General features: G+C 53.7%; 6 protein-coding genes across 6 annotated transcripts; 4 read left to right on the plus strand and 2 right to left on the minus strand.

Annotated features, from left to right (window-relative positions):
- Positions 1 to 322: 322 nt before the first annotated feature.
- On the plus strand, positions 323 to 2122 carry AB675_11131 (uncharacterized protein; the record flags this gene model as incomplete). The annotated part of the gene is made up of 1 exon (XM_018139952.1): positions 323 to 2122. One exon carries the CDS (start codon positions 323 to 325, stop codon positions 2120 to 2122), a length of 1800 nt encoding a protein of 599 aa, XP_017995783.1.
- Positions 2123 to 3514: 1392 nt separating this feature from the next.
- On the minus strand, positions 3515 to 6880 carry AB675_11132 (Protein argonaute 1D; the record flags this gene model as incomplete). The annotated part of the gene is made up of 3 exons (XM_018139953.1): positions 3515 to 3730; positions 3784 to 5136; positions 5186 to 6880. 3 exons carry the CDS (start codon positions 6878 to 6880, stop codon positions 3515 to 3517), a joined length of 3264 nt encoding a protein of 1087 aa, XP_017995770.1.
- Positions 6881 to 7688: 808 nt separating this feature from the next.
- AB675_11133 (Pumilio homology domain family member 6) lies at positions 7689 to 9694 on the plus strand (the record flags this gene model as incomplete). Its single annotated transcript, XM_018139954.1, has 2 exons — positions 7689 to 7884; positions 7941 to 9694. The coding sequence occupies 2 exons, from the start codon at positions 7689 to 7691 to the stop codon at positions 9692 to 9694; spliced, it is 1950 nt and encodes a 649-aa protein (XP_017995756.1).
- A 228-nt stretch (positions 9695 to 9922) lies between these two features.
- On the minus strand, positions 9923 to 12889 carry AB675_11134 (uncharacterized protein; the record flags this gene model as incomplete). The annotated part of the gene is made up of 1 exon (XM_018139955.1): positions 9923 to 12889. The coding sequence occupies one exon, from the start codon at positions 12887 to 12889 to the stop codon at positions 9923 to 9925; it is 2967 nt and encodes a 988-aa protein (XP_017995735.1).
- A 774-nt stretch (positions 12890 to 13663) lies between these two features.
- Positions 13664 to 14472, plus strand: AB675_11135 (uncharacterized protein; the record flags this gene model as incomplete). The annotated part of the gene is made up of 2 exons (XM_018139956.1): positions 13664 to 13929; positions 14112 to 14472. The coding sequence occupies 2 exons, from the start codon at positions 13664 to 13666 to the stop codon at positions 14470 to 14472; spliced, it is 627 nt and encodes a 208-aa protein (XP_017995772.1).
- Positions 14473 to 17743: 3271 nt separating this feature from the next.
- Positions 17744 to 18713, plus strand: AB675_11136 (Fluconazole resistance protein 1; the record flags this gene model as incomplete). The annotated part of the gene is made up of 3 exons (XM_018139957.1): positions 17744 to 17854; positions 17907 to 18004; positions 18056 to 18713. The coding sequence occupies 3 exons, from the start codon at positions 17744 to 17746 to the stop codon at positions 18711 to 18713; spliced, it is 867 nt and encodes a 288-aa protein (XP_017995824.1).
- Positions 18714 to 19547: the final 834 nt, after the last annotated feature.

Raw genomic sequence — 19547 nt, forward strand, 5'->3', positions numbered from 1 at the left:
AGGTGTCGAGGTGATGGTGATGGCCCTATGAGTCTGCGCAGGAGTTGGGTTGTGCGCATTGACTCACTTGCGAGTGCTGGATTATTTGTGTATCTGATCTGTGACTGTGAGTAAGGTCGCAAGGCGCTAATGCAAGGGCAACGGGAGGGCAACTGCGGGCACCAAAATTGGGGTAGGCCGCGCCCCAAAATAAGGCGATTATGCAGTCGGAGAAAGCCTGAGACTTCGACTTCGAGTTCAGGTCGTCGCCTTCTGAACTACCTTACTACCAATACTCCCTATTCATCAACTACCTCCTCCGCACCGCGTCTCGCCATCCAGCATGGACGACGACGCGTCCATCCAGCCAGATCTCGACACCGCGCTACCCACCAACGGCGTCGAAGCGCCCTCGTCAAAGAGAAAACGCAATCGTAACGCGTCGGAAGAGGTCGTTCCCGTCGGTGCAAAATGGACCAAAACAGTTCATCCTCGAGGCCGGCAGGCCAGAGACCCTCTGGCACAGCATGTGCGCATGCACGTCAACAGCGCCGAGCAGATGGAAGAGATGCTGCGCGACTACCTGCAAGACCCTACCTCGCCCCCTGAGCACACCACTGTCGAGTTCAACTTCCCTACGGCAGCGGCCTTTATGGTCTACACGGGAGACTACTCGGGTGGAAGCCAACCCAAAGCCAACCTCTATGGGACGCTGAACAGATCAGCATTAAGCGTCGATGCTGCCTTGTCTGCCTGCGCAGCCGATCTGAAAGATGGCCTAAAGCTGCAGAAAGCCATTGCGAAGACGCTCGTCGAGCATGTCACAAAGGCCGATGGCTTCAGATACAGCTTTCACAACAACTGGCTCAGCAAGGAAGACGAAGCACACCGATTCTCCTACTTCTGCAACGATTCCACTCTCAACAAGGGCAGAGCTGCCAACGAGGGCAAGGGCATGGACGGGAAACGCAAGATGAAGCCCGTCTATGACTGCCACGGCACCATTCACGTCAAGTTCTCCGTCACCAAGCATTCTATGGAATTGCACTACAAGCACATCCCGATACATGCAACGTACGAGGACCGTGCCCCGCAGCCGCGCAAAAACAGCAAGCGACGCAGGATCATGGAAGTTTTCGAGCCCGAGAAACTCATCAGAGAGCGGAAACGCAAAGCCAAGGCCGAGAAGCTACCTAAACCTCCCAAACGCCGCGCAACAGAACCTCTCTCAGGATCAACAGACGGTCTAAACGCCGATGTTGGCACAGACGGACTCGCGCCACTGCTCGACTTCCTTGGCTCAGCCAGCCGTGAAGAGGGCGATGATCCGGATACCACCCTACTCTCGTCCACCAGCGTCGATGGAGGCCCTTCCACTGCTATTGACTTTTCCGCCGACAAGCTTGACAGCTTCAAGAAAGCCACTCGCCGCCAGTACAAGACTCCGCGTCAAGGTGTCGTTCGTCTACCATCACTGCAAGTTCCTGGCATGATGGCGGGCTACATGTCCGGCGAGAACATCACCTGGGGCCGACGCGAGAAAAAGAAAGGAAACGGCAGAGACGCGACTCCGACCTCCGCCAATGCTCCTGACGCTGAGCCACTGGCCGGCATTGCCGCCGCTGCGGCGGCTGTGGACCCAGCACTAGCTGAGCTCGAGGCGCTCAAGGCCAAACTTGCCGAAGCAGAGCAGCGTATCAACCGTCTCGAGGCTGAGAAGTCATCTACACCAGTCCAGGCTAGGGCGAGCAGCAATGGCCCACCAGGCTGGCCGCCCGCAGCAGTCCCCTCATCGTACGCGTATCCGCCCCTACAGTTCGGCGGACTTCCTACATACCAGACCCAGCAGCAACAACAGCAATTTCAATATCCGCCTCCGCCTGGTCAACAACATCAGCAGAACGCCATGTCACCAGTGACGCCGGTCTCGGCTTCCACGCCTGGAGCAGGAGACTCGAGCAGCCTTAGGACGGTGCAATGGGATCCGAAGGTCGTGAGTGAGCGGGCTCGAAAGGGCAAGCTGCCACCCGGGAGACCGAAGGGACCGGAGAAAGAGAAGCCGCCGCCGAGGGTCGATTATGTGCATGTGGAGCCGCAGGCTGCGGACCGGCCGCCTAGGGGTGGGCTGGTGCTGCAGCTTTGAGCAGGTGCTATGCCGCAGGAAAGTGATCGAAGGCAACAGACGTCAGCGCGTTGCCAAGAGGTGTCTGAGTGTGGAAATCAGTCTGTGGCCAGCACTCATCGCGTTATCGAACACTGCGAGTATCGCTTGTACCACAGCACATCATCAGTCAGTGCTTGCAGACTGGATGTCATCAGCAAATGTGTACAACATGTGTGCGTGCACAATGGGGAGAGGCATACGCTCACCCCGTGCCATCATCGTGAGGATGCTCCGAGCAAATCAAAGATGGCAGGGCTGGACAGTTCCCCGTCTGCGAGTATGGATTGGTACATCAGTCAAATCATCCTTTCCCATATGGACATATAAGACTTATTGTGCAGCACAGAATAGCAACACTTAGCACTCTCCGCAATCATGATGATGTGCACCGTGCTTCAAGAAAACAAACTACGATCAGATCGTCAGTCACACGTCCATCCTTCATCATGTTTATCATCGAAGTTTCCTATACTTTCCCCTTAGAGCAGCATAGCCTTCTAACCTCTACCCAACTCTCTTCTCCTACCGAAACACCCAAGCCCGTCTTCCAGCCCGGGAACCTCCAATTCCTACATCCAGGACTACACTCCCCCCGACCAGGAATGCCTATCTCAAATACGAACCCTTCGCCTTCACGATGAGGACCCAGTACCTCGCAGATCCCGGCAGTCTTCGAATTGGGTTCGGACAGGGGTTGGAAGTCGATCGTTTTGGCGTGTTGGTCTGTTGTGGGCGGGTGAGTGTTATGGGGTAGATTGCAGTGAGGATGAAGTAGTGGGTGGAGTTGAAGCGGTGATGGATGGTGAGCAGTCAGGATTGGGTGAGGAGGCAAGACCGATGACCGAGGAGGAAGGCGCGATGCTCAAAAGGGGAGGAGCGATGACGAGGCAGGAGCGAGGAAGAGACAGGAGCGATGGAGGGAGGGGCAGGAGCGATGGAGGGAGAGGCAGGGGCGAGGGAGGGCGAGGCAGGAGCGATGGATGGAGAGGCAGGAGCGATAGAGGGCGAGGCAGGAGCGATACAGAGGTAGGAACGACTGAGTGGCAGCAGCGATGTACAGGCGGGAGTCGGAGAGGAAGAAGCGATGGCTCGAACCTTTCAGCTTGCAAAATATTAGTATTTCTTCGTTTGGTTCGAGGTGGTATGATTCTCTATCTATCTGAACGAGTGAATGCCTCGGAGCCCACTATCTGATGGTATGCGTCTATCAAGAGGAAAGAAAATGAAAGCCAACGCAAAACGCCAAATCCTAGAAGCAGGACTGCCAAAACGCCTGTAAGCCAACACAAGGAAATTCGTCAATCGTCATCTTGTCCACCTTCGCTCCGTCTCATTCTCCGCAGCATCAATCGTTCAGTGCGCAGGTTGCCTCTAGATGTAGAACATCGACTCGCTCATCCTGGGATGCACCGCCATGTAATCATTGAGGGTTTCCGGTTCCTCATCATACTCTTCCCGGCTGCGGCCTACATACGCATCTCGTACGTAGAAGCGAGCACGATCACATGCCAGGTCAGCATAGTATGACGGCGTGGCGACGCTGACACTGGTGGTGGACCGACCGAAGAGGTAGCAGAGAGAGTGGGTCTGTGATTAAGGCGCATTAGTACCAACTTGTATGTTCTGCTAAAGTCACTTACCATGATCGCCAAATCGAGCTTTTTGGCCTCGACATCGTTGCGGGTGACAACATAGTGGGTTGGACGTGCGGTGCCCTTCTTGCTGAACACGTGGTGGCTGATCAGGAAGAAGTCGTGCTCATTATCAGGGCCTGCTTCGTCTAGGACAACACCATTGTCGACGAGCGTGCCCGGAACAGGATTATCGAGGTATGCCGACTCGTTCGGCCCTTGATCCGGATTTCTGAATATCTCGTCCTGAACGTTCTTGCCTGAACGATTGTCGCCAAAGAATCGTGTGTGATGACGCTTGACAGTGCAGATTGTAATGACCTTGGGGTGATTCTTGCCGTAGAGTTCCGTGAGCGCATCATTGATGCGCTTGTTCTCAGCTTGCTTACAAACGTCCTCAATCTGTTCCTCGGAGAGACCATCCCTGAAAACAATGATGCGAGTAGGAAGTCTGCCGTTCTTCGTCTTCCATCTCTCGATCGAGATCTTCACCATCTTGTCCAGCGGGTGGATCTCCTCGCTTGGTAGGCCGTACTTTGCACCCGGCAGAGGAACTCTTCGCTGGTTTTCCTCCAGCACCGCAGGGAACTGTGCAAAGCGGTCATCGATACTGCCAACGACGGCTGCTATGCTTGGAGCACCTTTCATAGCGCCGGCTCCAGCGTGAGTAACGTCCATGCCCATGAGCATTGTGTCTCCTTCCAGCAAGTAAGATCTTTCGCCCGCGAATTGTTGGTTGACCCCATGCTGGCTTGACTTGAGGTTGAATTTCAGCAGCAGGTTGGCGATTGTGTTCGGATCAGTCTTGGGCCCAAACCACTGCGCTGGGAAATTTCGTGGCGGGTTCTTAGGCTTCTGATCATCGCAAACGTGACAAATGGTCTGGAGGCCCAACTCGAGATCTCCTATCTGTTTGATGATGGTGTAGAAGGACGCGTGCTTGGACGGGAGCAGGACGAAGAGCACGTCGACACCTTTCTTCTGAATGTCTGTGAGCCGTTCCAGCCATTCCTCCGGTGTTCTACCGGCAGAGGCGAACGTCTGCAGAGGATCTAGGTTATTTTGACGCGGCCACTTTGTGGCCTGAAGCCCATATCTTTGCATTCCAGTTTGGAGATTTGTTTGGAAATCCTGGATGTACCTAGCCCTGACTGTAAGAGCAGTTGTCTGCAAGCTGAGCACGCTCCAAGTCGTTGTTTTAGCCGTTCCAGATCTGGCGAACCGCTGCTGCTGGAGGTTCCATTTGCCTTTGCGCAGTGCAGGGTTCGTGATGGCTCCTAGGTACGACACCTTGGGCGCCTCCAACACTTTGGCGTGAACAGGCAGCATATTCTGACGGATTGACAGACCAGCGAAGAGATTCTGCGTACACAATCAGCAACGACCAACAATGGTGTACAACAATACTCACAGATAGATGCCCAAGCCCAACCTGGCGACCGACGCCAAACATGTCCTTACCGTCCACCTGGATGAGGTTGCGATTCGCGTCCGGTCTTCGCGCAGCTTCGTTGACCATCTTAGTCGAACGTGTGAAGACTTGCTCAGGCTCGACGACAAGCAGCTTCGCTGGGATGAAAGTTCTGCGTTGCCCGGAACCGACGTCGACCACCAAGTCCGTTCCTACCACTCCTGCATTAGGATAATTAGCCTGGAAGTACTGGACAACGGTAGTAGTCGTGTTCGTGCCGTTGATATCCGTGATGTTGAAGGTGACGTTGGCAGCTTGGGACAATGCGACAGTCCCTCCAGCGAGTTCGCTGAATTTGTGCCGAAGCTGATTGCGCTGGATAACCGGATCTGCAATATGCGTAGTGTGCACTTGGACCCCTTCGAGCACGCTGGCGAGTTGTAGAATATTGGCATTTCCGTGGGACCGTAGTAGAGTATCCAGATTGCCGGAAGGCCGGATTGCTGACGTTGTGGTGTTGATATTCAACAAAGGCTGAGCTAGTGGTCCCTTTGGAAGTCGTACACTGATGAAGAAGCCAGTTCGAGCTTGCAGCCCTTCGGCCTCTTGCTTCATATCCCAAGGGCCGCAGTCCTTAGTTTTCTTGAGTTCGAAGAATTTCTTGCTGCCGACGCGAGTCATTGTGGCGCGAGGACTGTTCAAACGATCTTTGAATGTGGCCTGATTGGCGATATGGGTGAAAAGAGCATTAAGCGCGTCGACAGTGTTTTTCTGGTCTACCCTTGTGAAGGCCACACCAGGAGTCCCTTTCTGCGAAGCGGCCAACTCATCGAGTGTCAGCAGTCGAGGGCCTTCTTTGATCGTTATATGGTACACAGGGTATGCAGTCACATACTGCTCGTGATCCCCGTAGAGTACGATGCGATGACGGTTGTTACCAGTGACGCCAGGTGGAAGACGTGAACAAGTCACCAAGAACGAGTTGTAGTCGCTTGCGACATTGACCGAAATTTTGTCCTCTTCAGCGAGTTTCTTGAGCAGCAGGTAGATCAAACGACGTTTGGCCTTCGCAGCAGGCTGTAGTTTGTTCTCGAGAGTGTCCGGATCCTGGTCGTCGGCTGGCTTCTCCGGCTCCTTCGCTTTCTTCTCCTCTTTCGCTTTCCTGTCCAACTTCGCTTTCTTTTCCTCTTTCGCTTTCTTCTCAGCTCGCCGTTTTATTTCATCTTCGGTCAATTCGCGTGTGAACGTCAAATTGTAACGAAAGAATTGAATGTCGTTAATGGCAACTGTGGTGGCAGGCAAGCCCTGCGGAGAGGACGGACCTGATTGCTTCGAACCAGGAGACTTCGGCGGACTTGAGCCTGATTGCTTAGAGACCGGTGATTTGGGAGGGGTCTTCCTGGCAGCTGTCGCTTTGGAAGGGCTGGAGACCGACACTTTGGAAGCAGTCGACTTGACGGGCGATTTCGATGCTGGAGGGGAATTCGTTGTTGCGGGGCCAGATTTTGCTGTTGCTGTCTTGACGATCTCATAGTGGTTCGTAAGTAGAGTTGCTTCGTGTCGAACTTGTGTGTCGGGAGCCGTTGACAGTGTAGTCGAGGCTGAAGCACTATCATGTGGCATGGATGGGGGTGGCTTTCCTGGAAGGGGTTGTTCCACGACGAGTGGCTTCTTCCATTGCGGCCTGCCACTCATCTTCGCGTCCTTATCCGATTCCGGATGTCAATGATGCTAGCTAACCCAATGGAAGGAAGCGAGGCAAGAAAGTGTGATGAGTCGAGACGTCTGCTTCGGCTCCTAATGGCATACTTATATCAAGTGCTGGAGACATCATGCACAGTTGAGGTCGTACAAGTTCTCCGGATTGGTATTTGGACAAACTCGGCGTTGTCAAAAGAAACTGCTGCTGGACAGCTACAAACCTGGCAGGATCAATCATCGAAATCAGGACAGGTCCTCGAGCGATTCATAGCTGTGTGCCATATCGCAGAGAAGTGGTGAGGAGCGGGCCATTGCTCGCCCCACATCGGCACCCTGCTAAGAGTTTGAGGTGAGCATGGCTGTTTGAGATGTAACAATCGACAAGCGCACATTGCAAGCACCAAGTACGACGAATGTCCAAGAAGCAAGCACATCACGTGACAAGCTCCGGCAAACCTAGGATGATAGTGGGCATGACTGCCACTGCCGAGCAGACCCGTCGGTGGATCTCCGAGACGAGTCCTGAGGAGCGGTTCCAGGGCGATTACGTGTAGGATATGAGTACAGCGTGTGTGAGGCACGTAAACCACAAATTGGGAGAGGTGCGCGGTGCAAGTCGAGAATGAGAATGAAGTCAGTTGGAACGAAATGCCAAGCATCTGGCGGCGGCATCTTCCGCTGCGGAGAAACGGCGAGATCTCCAAAACTGCAGCAAGAAAAAAGTTCACTGCGAGTACCACTTGCTGTGAAGTATCACCGTCAGCAAGTCATAGACCGATTTCGTGTGACCAGTAGCGCCGGGATGTCGGCCAAGACAGGCACAAAGCGTTCGATCTCGGGCGAAGTCGACTACAAGTCGAACAAGAAGCCCAAATTCGACAAGGACACCAACAGCAGCAAGAAGTCCTACCAGAACGGCAGTGGAGGCAAGGACTACACGCACAAGAACGCAAAAGATGTCAAGCCTGACGGAGACTCGAAAGAGACGTTCTTGAATGGTAAATTCCCCACACGACAGTGCCTCACATCACAGCTGACCTTCTCCCCCCAACAGGCAAATCCTCCCGCGACGCCCACCGCGAGCAAAAGTCCCTCGCCCTCCAGCGCAAAGCCGCCAAGCCCAACGCCGACATCATCCACCGCAGCAAGAAGATCTGGGAGCGCCTACGCCGGAAGTCTCACGTTCCCAAACCCGAACGCACCGCACTGGTGAAAGAGCTTTTCGAGATCCTCGATGGGCGAGTCAAGGACTTTGTCTTCAAGCATGATTCCGTGCGGGTTGTGCAGTGCGCGGTGAAGTATGGCACAAAGGAGCAGAAGGTAGGGATCGCGAGGGAGCTGAAGGGGAAGTATCGGGAGTTGGCTGAAAGTCGGTATGCGAAGTTCTTGGTGGGGAAGTTAGTTATGGTGGATGATGAGTGTAGGGATATCGTGGTCGAGGAGTTTGGGGGCGGAGTCAAGAGGCTGATCAGGGGCAGCGAGAGTGGATGGATACTGGACGATGTGTATAGGGGAGCGGCTACGAAAGAGCAGAAGGCTCTGTTGTTGAGGGAGTGGTATGGGCCTAGTGTTGGCCTATTGGACGGTGGAGAGGGAGAACTGGCTACAACTGGGGACCTGAAGGTCATTCTCGAGCAGAAACCTGAGTTGCGTGGCCCAGTCATGCAGCATCTCAAGGAAATGTGCAATCAGCTGGTGCAGATGAAGAAAACCGGCTTCACAATTCTTCACGACGCCCTGTGGCAGTACTGGAGCAATTGTGTACAAGGAGGGCCAGAAGAGAAGGAAGTCATGGACTGGCTACGAGACGACGAAGAGGGAGATCTGGTCAGAAACCTGGCATTCACACCAAATGGAGCTCGACTGCTCTCCATGTGTCTCGCTGCGGGTGATGCGAAGTACAGAAGAGGCATTGTTGGATCGCTAAAAACCCACGTCAGAGCATTGGCCGCTGATGCCAACGGTGCTCGGCTACTGGTCGCTGTCATGGAAGTCATGGACGATACACGAGAAGTGAACAAGACCCTCTTTAAAGAGCTGCTGGCCAAGGAGATGGATGACGAGCTACGAAAGCACGAACTGCTCGCCGAGGTCAACCACCTCGTCTCACGAATACCCATTCTCTGGCCGTTCAACGCCAGTCCTCCAAAATGGCTCACAGTCGAAGAAGACCTCAAGCTCGTTGCAGAGGTCCGAGAACGTCGTAAGGAGACCAGCAAGAAAGATCCCGAAAAGAGAAGAGCCGAGCTCGTCGAAGCCCTCAGCCAGCCACTGTTCGACTTCATCACCTCCAGCGCTACTTCCCTGATCGAGACCGGATATGGCTGCCAATTGGTGGCTGAGGTTCTGCTCAATGGCACGGGCAACAAGGAAGATGCATTGCAGGCAATCGCGACTCTGGCCGATGGCTCGGCAGATGAGATTCTGCAGGCACCTCATGCAGGTCGCCTATTGAAGACGCTGGTAGTGGGTGGACACTTCGATAAAGCGACAGGCCAAATCAAGCCCATCGAGCCGCCTCTGAACTTCCATGACCGTCTCTACAGCACCATCACGGCTGAAGATCCTGGACGGATCATACAGTGGGCCACCGGGCCTAGCTCCTTTTCTGTCCTGGCAATGCTGGAAGCCTCAGGTTTTGAGCATTATGACGCTCTGATGCAGCTCCTGCGATCGCGGAGATCTGAGCTTGAAGTCGACAATGTTGGCGCACGCAAGATCTTGGAGCTGGTAGATGTGCAAGAACAGGCGGAAGAGATCCCGGTGAAAGCGAAGTCGTCTAAGAAGACCAAGAAGTCGAAGTCATAGGCAGCTAGAGAAAGCGTTATGCACATTATGATGGACGTCACCGATGGTGTATACGGACATGTGAAACCCAATATAATCGTTGTAGCGATCTCTTTCTCCTTCTCCAAACTCGACCAGTCTGACGTGCATGCTCAACATTTGCCAAATAGCGACTATGGAGTCCTCCGTGATATGTTGGTTAATCCTTCTCTTGATATATCTTCCAATTGGCACTTCAAGACCACTGACTCACTGCGCGACAGCGCCGTTCCTGAAAGAGTCCTCATCTGCTTCAGCTTGAGCCTCGCTCTTCCTATACATCCTACCTTCAAGGACGCCCCTTGCCTCATCCAGCCGCCTCCTCAATCCCTTCACAGCTGTCCCATCCCTCTTCCTCTCCGCCTGTAGCACCCCATTGCACACAGTCCCAACCTCCCTCAACAGCGCCAAGACCAGCGCCTTGTCCACTTCTGCAAACGTCCCTCTCCGGCCTTGCTGGTTGCCTTGCGTATCAACTACAAAGTCTGGGTCCGCAAGCTTGATCAGTGACTCCATCAGGATCTCGGTGTTTGCAGGATGAGGTGTGGAGTTGGCAGAGCTTCCGTTGCTGATCACGGAGCGGGCTTGTGAGGATGTCGGCGACGTAGTGCTGTTAGGTTTGAGGGGACGGTTCGGGGTCGTACTGCCGGCTGAGACGGTTGAAATTGAATTCGAGGGAGAGCGGACCGGCGTGAGCATCCCCTTTTGGCGCAGTGACGTGTTGCTATTGGTCACGATTTTGAGAGGGCGAGGATTGCTCTGAGCACTATTGTTGTGGGTAGGCGAGGCGAGGCGAGCGCTTGTCGGCGGAGTGGGGAAATAGTGGTGGCTATTGCCGTTGGGTGTATTGCTGCGTCGAGGACTCGCCACGGGCGGCGTTGGGAAAGCAGTTGTGTTGCCCCATCCGAGGATTTCGTGGGGCACCGAGTCTTCTTCGTCATCTTCATCGCTGGCCTCGTCCCTGCGACTGCCCTCTGTTGCAGTGGCAAATGAGGCTTCTGTTGATACAGACTCAACACTGTTGGTGCGCATCGGTCGCATCCATGGCTTGGCAGGAGCGACCAAGGCGGTAGGAGTTGGCATTTCGTCGAAGTCTCCAGGGATAGGGCCTGGTTGCTCATTATCAATATTGTCATCGACTCCGTGCAGTTCTTCCGCGTCCTCTTCGTCACTCAGGCTTTGTCGATCTTCGTCAGAGTCTTCCTCGGGACGACCTGCCGTAGGTGTCACCTGGTCTGCCCTGCTAGTCTCTACGCTTTCTGTGTCGCTCGAATCGCTGTCTGTATTCTGACTGTTCCTATAGTTGCCCATAGCACTATGCAGAAACATATTCTCATAGTCGAACGCATCCAGCCGATCTTCGTGCCTTTCAGCATTAGCCTCTTGCAGGAGATGCTCAGGTATGTCAGGAACATCAGGCTCCACATCCTGAAGACTCTCTTCCAGCACCTCGTTGAGATAAACCTGCTCTTCCTCCGAGGCTGCGACCGGATCATCATCGCCCAGGTCCTGGGCTGCGTCCTCATAGTTGGACTGATCGATGACAGAATCCCTTGCGCGCACCTCAGGGGCCTCCCTGGCGAGATTCGGAGTGTTGACATCTGTCCTGCCCGCTGGAGTTCCGATCACCGGAATGGCAGTCTGTGGTGTCTGCGGCTGCAGCAGATCGACAGTCTTGGAAGCCATAGGCGTTACCTGAGCATCGAGGCTAGTTGCTCGGGCGTGCTTCGGAGACCAGCCCTCGCCGGCGCTGGCATTGATGGGACTGGATCCTTGCTGGTACTCAGGTGCAGAGGTGTACCACTTTTCTGGGTTGGAGCCCGCCGTGAACGGACTGGGCGTATGCCTTTGAATACTTCGGCGTCGATCTTTGTCAGCTTGCGCTTTGGCTTTTATATCAAAGATACGTAGGCGCAGATCTGACACCGACTCACGAAGCGAATGCACGGACGCTGCTGATTCAGGTCGCCCCAGGGAGGCCGCTGAGGCAGAACGATTGAGCGTCGGCACATCGTTCTTTTGTTTGGTGTCGATGCCAAGCCCCTTGGGTGTATGATTCTCTGGGGAGGTCTTCGTAGTACTGGGATCGCTATTGCTCTCCTCCTCGTCCAACGTACGCATAGGAGAATGGAGGCTCTGAGCGCTTGCAGGTGATTGAGACTGCACTCGCGTGATTGGAGACGATCGGCTGTAATACTGTGGTGAATCTGCAGTCCTTCCGTATTCTTGAGCACTGGAGGACCGGGCTTCAGGAACCATAGATAAGCGTTTCAAGCCGCTAGGTGTTGTATCGCTTGAACCTCGAGCATGTACAGGCGAGGAGTCCTTCAATGGCCTTGAATATCTCTTGCTCACACCGGCCAATGATATCGAGCGGTATAAGCTACCAGCAGGATGGTGATACTCAGATATGTTCGGCGAAGATCTGGGGCTCCAGAGCATAGAGTTCCTGGCCTTGCTCAGGTTGTCTTCCATGTGAGTCAACCGTTTGCGCGCGTCCTCCAGGATTTGCTCGGCGCGATCGTTGAGTACGCCCACCTCGTCTCCGTCTGCCACGGAAATTGTGCTGTTTCTCTTGCTCTGAAGCGCTTCCCGTTCTTGCTCTTTGGCGACATCCGCGGCGAGTCGTCCACTCATCATTGTTGACGTATCAAAGTTCTCCCAATCTACCTCATCAGAACCATCACTCGCTGCGCCAATGCTGCCACGACGTTGTGGTGTCGAGTCCCGTAGGGCGGGCTTTGGCGCAGGCGTGGGCGAAAGTGGGTGCACTGGTGACGGACTTCGACTCTGCCTTGTCACCCTCGATCTCGGTGTCAAAGAGGCCACCGTCTCTTCCTCGCCGATGTCACTTAGCGGTGCGCCGTGCTCGTAGCCCGCAAATGCAGCATATTGACTGGACGGTGCCAGTGGCTTTGCGCGTATGGGCATCTTTATGAGGGTAGGCACGCCTATCGCAGTACTCGCGTCGGGCGGGCTCGCATTTTGAGGTAGTCTGAAGTCGTGCAACGTCGGGGAGGACGCTACGGGTAGCCGATCAGGCGACGGACTTGAAGCATAGCTTGAATATGGGTTCCGAGGAAGAATCGAGTCAGGGTTTGTCAAAGTCGGGCTGGGAGGGTTGTCATTAGGTGTGCTTTTGCCAGAGGGCACCTCTGGTGAGTAGACCAGCGCCATGTTGGACGTTGTTGCCGTTCAGTGTAATTCGCTATGGTCCGGTCGGGAAGTCGCAGCCCTGCCCTCACCGGGCCTGTTGGGACAGCAGCATCGTGATCAGAACCTGACACGTCAAACACAATTCTGTCGCAAGAGCGCTTCTGGACCAAAGTTGAATGTCCTCTGTGCTCAACAGCTGTTAGTTCGCGGGGCGATAATATCGGTACACTAGAAAGCTGTTGCTGCTGCAGAATCGGCAGCGACGAGTAGAATGAAGAAATCGTGACAAAGTTTCGTGAAGGTCCGGAGAGTTCGATGCGGTGGAGATGTGCATGCTGAAGTGAGGTCTTCATGCCTCCAAGCTAGGCAATGGTGCTCACTGTGGCTTTCTCACTGCCGGTGGTGGTTGGGCTCCCAAGCCTCCGGGGGAAGGAGCGACGAGGGGTTGTTCCTGGCAGTAGAGCCACTTGTGGGTGATCTGAACAAAACGCACTCTCGGTAGACGTCAGATGCACCAATGAAAGCCCAAGCGCGAACTCTTGCCCCTGTAAATCGCAGCCAGGCCTTACTGCAATCATCCAAGGGGCTCAAATTAGAGCCAGAGCTAAGCTGATTTGCACGAGCGGGTTCATTGCACCACGCTGCTGTTTCAGTTCGCTGGCTCGGCCCATGCCTGTCGTTATCTCATCCAGGAGGACTGTGTACTTGACGCCATCACCAAAAAAACCATGCCGGACAGCGACGAAGGGGCCAATTGCTGACACTGCCGCACGTCAAAGGACGACTTCAGGCATCATGCCGGCTCTCGTGTTGGTTCCTGCAAGTCCATCCGATGCTGAACAGTTGGCGCCAATCCAGCTTGAAGCTTGGTCGCAGGATGTCGGCTTCACCACGATATTTCCGAAGGGAGCAACGCCGGACACCATACAGCATACGGTGGCTCAAATGGAGAAGGACATGGATGATATGACACAGCACATAATGCTGGTGAAGGACGCCATGTCAGGGGACATTGCGGCGTATGCGATGTGGCAGTTCATCCCACAGAGAGGCCATGATAGGTAAGTTTCTAAGCATACTCGCGTCAGGCATTGTTATGCAGAAACACGAGCAATAGCAACTGAGAGCACAGAGCCCGCTCGAAACAAAGTTTCCCGTTGTCATTGTACAAAACTTGTGCGCATACCTCGCTTTCATACTCAAGTCCTCAGACCAGGCTGACCAATACGCTCTCAAATGACAGTGTCGAGAGGGAGATGCTCACGGACCACTTCCCACTTCCGAAGGACGCGAACCTCGAGGTGGGCAATCGTCTGATCCACAACGGGGTCAGAAAACACCACGAGGTTGTCACAAAACATTTCGGCCATGGGTCACCTCATGCCTACCTTCACGCTATCGCGACCAATCCGAGATACCGAAGGCAAGGCGCTGCGTCGATGCTAATGAAATGGGGCATAGAGCGAGCAGATGATCTTGGTCTCCCATGCTATATAGAGCTACGCCTGGTGCGAAGGACCTCTATGTCAAGTATGGGTTTGAAGTGGTGGAACTATTCAAGCTTGAAATTCCTTCCCGCAACGACTACCATCATTTCTGTATGATTCGACAACCGAATTCATTAGCTATCTAGGATTTCCTTAAGCGTACTCTCTATGGCACTTGCCTCGCTGCACACTCCTGCCGTAGAGAGTGTTTAGCGAGGCAGTGTCGCGAAGGCCGCCAGCAGGGCACTCTTGCCGAGAAAAATCACCTAGGTATGGAGGGGCAAGCGCAAATGGCGTCAGCTGGACGCTCCTGCTGTGCTGCAACAAGTGACTCGCGAGGTAGGTGCAATCCTCCTCGGCGGATCGCTCCTGTATTGCGGCAGCAAGTGTCTGGCGAGGCAGCTGCGAGTGTCGTCAGTCCATCGCTCCTGCCACAGGACAGTATCTGGAGAGGCAGTTGCCAATGTCGTCAGTCGATCGCTCCTGCAGCGTTGCAACAAAGCTTCAGGCAGGCAGGTACGAGTGCAGTCAGCTGGTCGCTGCTGGTGCACAATTTGTTGGGCGAGGCAGTCGCGAACGCTCGTCATCCGGTCTACCAATGTCAGAGTCAACCGGTCTCAGCTTGGTCAACCGTGCTGATCGGTGTCAGATAGGTTGGTTTGTTGAAGGAATCGGCCCACGAAGCCAGCGGAGCTTACTATGCGGAATGACACGAGTCGACCGTGTCCATTCCCGAGACAGATAGCTTGAACACACCGGCAAAGACGCCACAGATTTCGATGAGCTGGAGGAAACCTCTTCCGATGAAAGAACATTTCACACAGCTTCCTCACTCGAGCTGCTGGCCAGGTTTGGAGGATGTGTTAGATGGTAGACTCAGGCTACTCTTCCTACTCGGTTCAGGAAGCATGTTGTCAGTCCGAGCAATTCGCCCCGGGGCTCTTTCAGAAACATCACAGCGCTGTCAGTAGCCATTCAACATCCCTTCGAGAGGGTATGATACTCAAATGCAAGCCTGATGAAATCACATCGAGAAGTGTACCTCACTTGGACACATGGATTGGCAGTGCGCTAGCAATTGGCAACGCTGGCAAAGCGCGCACTTCATTGTGTACGCCAAGTCTACTTGAAGCTGTTACACTTCACCCGTAGGCTCACACACGCTCTCGCAGTCTTGCCGACTTACCGTTGTGTTTGTCAGGAGCAAGACACTGGCTGAGCAACGCGACAATGCCTTGGTCGCAGGGTTGAGCTACGCAAGTTGCAATGCCTGGTGCTTGTGACCGCATACTCAACGCACTCGTGAGCCCCCCTCGCAACGGGAAGCTGTAGGAGTGACGCCACGTTCGACAAGCTGCTGAATTGGTTGTCCTCATACTCACCAGGCCTAGTTCGTCCTTTTGAGCAAGTAAGAGTCCTGCGGACGGGCGAGCTAGCTTGCATATGTAGCCTCAAGGTTGAAGCGTCCTATCAAGTGACCCAGGCCATTCGGAGCAGGTGCAGTGGACTCCTCGAATTACCTAAGCGGCTCAGTCATGGAATGCCGTGAATTTGTGCTCTTCCTATAGGCTTATGCTCCAGATGTTGTACAGATGAGATGAAGTCCAGACCAGGAACAGCTTGCTTCCAAAAGACGACGAAGTGCACGCATCCTTGGAGTGATGCCGATTGCACGATCTGTTATCGATCGTCGATATGCTCAGGTAAGGGTGCTTTTGGGGTGGCAAAATAAAGGCAACTTCATGCTCATTGTAATGGAACGCGGGACAGGACCCCCGATGTTCCGACAATTGCACCGAGCTCAGATGCGGGACATCGTGCATATGGATGAATACGATCTCAGCTCTGCTTTTGACAGCATCGGTGGTGTAGGGCAAGTCTGAGGTCAGTCAAGAGAAAAGCTCCGCAGCGGAAGTCTTCTCCGCAGGAACAAGGACAGAATTTCATCTCGGATTCTCGTTGAGGATTATCTGAAATGCACCTTGCTATTCAGCAACAAGCGCTGCCATGTTCAGGTATTAGCTGTCCGCTGTGCCTGAGTCAGGTACTCAAACGCACAGGGCAGATAATCCAGGGGACGTTGACTGGTATCACGTGGTAAATTAAGCCAGGAGCCAATGCTGAACGATCGATCGAGTAAGTAGAATAGAGTTGAACGGGAGAATGAAAGGAACACGAATGAGCACGCTCCGTACAACTGCTGAGAAAGGGTGTAGTGCCTCGTGGTTGTACGAGCAGGCTTGCGTGCTGTAGTATAAACTCTTACTCATCCGCTAATTGGGCAGAATCAGGCGGCGTTGCGATCGCAAGGACGATGGCAACGCGGCGTCTAGATAGCACTGACAAGTACTATAGCTTCACGGGCGCCCTGTGGAAATGATTACGAATAAGTGGCTGGTTTGTGATTAGAAAAGGATCGCTGCCGTAGCAGTTGTCAGCAATTACGAGCGACAGCAGACCCTCGATCGTTTCAGGCGGTCAGTGAAGGAGGTCTAGGTGCAGCTGTAGGCACATCATTCTGCCCAGCACCCCTGAGGAAGTGGAGGAAAGTCCGCGGGTATCATCGTACAGTACGGTGACGAGCCGTAAGGTAACAGCAGGACAGCACAGCTCGAAGGTGCCTATGGTGATGATCTTCAGCGCCAACACAGGCGATTACACAGCAACATGCGGAACGCTAAGATGGTTTATCCGCCCACGGGCGCTGTCAAACTGCTTTTCCCGTATTGAGAAAGAACAAGGATGTGCAGGATCCATAATATTTTTCATGCTGAGTTATGCAGCCCAGCCAGTCTCCTTGTTCTTGTCCTCGGGTCCTGGCGGTCTCGCGCTCGGACTCGTGTTTGTTCCTGTCGCCGACTTCCAGATTTTGTACGTTCCTGCTACCTACATCAGTCATGCGTCTAACTTTGATCCTAGCATGGTGGGCTGCGACTGCCGTGCATCACGCTCAGCTCGATAGAGCAGTTGTCAGAGAGTTTGTTACCGAGTGACCGAGCAGGAGTAGTGCGACGCAACCCAGCCAGTATCTCATCATGTCATCCACCCCCTAGTAGGCGAAGGTTTTCTCAGGACATGCGACCCTCTCATTTTAGTTTATGAATGATGTTGACCGTTGCTATTGCTTCTGGTTCCACTCTGTGCGGCCGTCTTATTAACTCCGTTTGATATAAGGCTTTCCTTTCTCGACACCGTTTGGGACTGACTCTGCCTGCCTCTCGCTCTCGAAATATAACGAAGTATCTCACTGTATGCTCGACTCGTTGTCGGTCAACTCGATCACTGCTGTACATATCCAGAGCATTGCTGGTCTTGTATACACAATTACCCTTTTCGACTTCACGCGTGCTTGGCATTGATCTTGCATTTCCGTACAGACAGACAAAGGATGGGCGGCAACATGATGACACCTCCTCTGGAGCCATCATCGCCGCTTGACGGTGGCATTCGCAAACGTGTGTGTAAAGCTTGCGACAGATGTCGACTCAAGAAGTCAAAGGTATGTCTCTATGCACCAGATCACAAAGGCTGTTATACTCACCAAATTGCAGTGCGACGGCGCAAGTCCATGCAGTCGGTGTAAGGCTGATAATGCGATATGCGTGTTCGGCGAGCGCAAAAAGTCACACGACAAGGTGTATCCGAAGGGGTAAGTCTAAACGAGCACTCTGTATACATACATGTCTGACAAGCCGCCTAGGTATGTCGAGATGCTCGAGAACCAACAGACCCAGCTTGTGGCTGGCCTCCAAGAACTTTATAAGCGGTTACAGAACGGGCAAGGGTGGTCAGGAACACCTCTGAAAGAGACGGGATCCGGCGTGCCCTTGACGCACGACATACTTGAACGTCTGGGCGCACTTAAACAAGATGGACATCATGGGTCTGATCTGTTCGAGGAGGACCTCAATCTTCTGCAACAAAGACTCATCGCCAATGGCGCGGCAATGATGCAGCGTGAAGGATCACACGACGGCAGTTCCGAAAGCGCGCCCTCACCGGCCTCGATGCATTTCCAAATACCTTTCTCATCACAACAATTCCCGCCCACACCACCAAATCAGAGTCCTTATCCTCAACAAGTTCGCGCAGTCATGCCACCGAAGTCAAACACTTACCCCCAACCCGGCGCTATGCCGCACTCAAATCTGAGCTGGTCGGCATCGGTGCCAGAGTACGAGGAAGGCATGGATTTCATAAACCACTACGATTCACCAATGATGGACAGCGCCATGAACTTTAGTCAATTCACGCCACAGATGATGCAGGATCAGGCAGCCATAAATCCGTTCTTCACGATGAAGGACTGGCCCGCGCACGAAGAAATGCAACGATTTGTCAATCCCGCGATGATATGATAACGCACGACGACTCTTGGATATTCATTCCGGCTCCTTATCCGTGACCAGCGATCAAGTCAAGCGAGCAGCACAATACCGCAACCTTGTTTTCGATCGAACGGCGGCCGGAAACGCTCCAAGTCCTGCTTGAGACAGAGAAAGAACTCGCAAGCAGCGGCACATTGAGGAGTACGTGCAGATGTCTAAAGACGTCATGTATACAAATTTCTGAAAAGAGGCGGAACGGGCCACGCTCAAGGCAGATTTGCCTCGAGTGCCTGCCGATCACGGATTTGTGAACCCGGCAATTACTGCCAGTGTCTTTTATTGACAGCACTTTTAGCGAAGGGAGGGACCACTTACTATCATGATACCACACTCATAATGAATATTCTCCGCAGAGCCACTGAGGCTGTGCTTGCGCCAAATCAAATGCTCAAGATTCGGACCATTTTCGCAATAGTTGCTTGTCTGATTACCTACCAGCGCCTGAAAGATTTTGATCGCGTACCCGTACCCGTGGTGTCCGGTCAAGATAAGAATTGTCGTTGACTATAAATCTGCTTTGAAGTTAACGCAGTGTTTGTTAGCCACTTGCTTAGCCCATGAGGCTCAATAATTAGCGGAGACTTTTCCTTGCGATCGCGCAGCGCTTGACACCTCGGCACACTCTCCCGATCGATCTCATAGGCAGTACCTGGTGGCGTAAGTTGTACTCAAAGTGCAGTTGCACTTATCGTAGCCGAAAGAATGTACCGAGTCGCATGAGCATGTTCGCACTCTCTGCTTTGTCGAAAAGCGGCGGTCGCACACTGTAGATAGCAGCTTGCATCGAGATCGAGATGAAACGGC

Source organism: Cyphellophora attinorum (assembly GCF_001299255.1).
Source record: "Cyphellophora attinorum strain CBS 131958 chromosome Unknown Contig36, whole genome shotgun sequence".
Lineage (NCBI taxonomy): Eukaryota > Fungi > Ascomycota > Eurotiomycetes > Chaetothyriales > Cyphellophoraceae > Cyphellophora > Cyphellophora attinorum.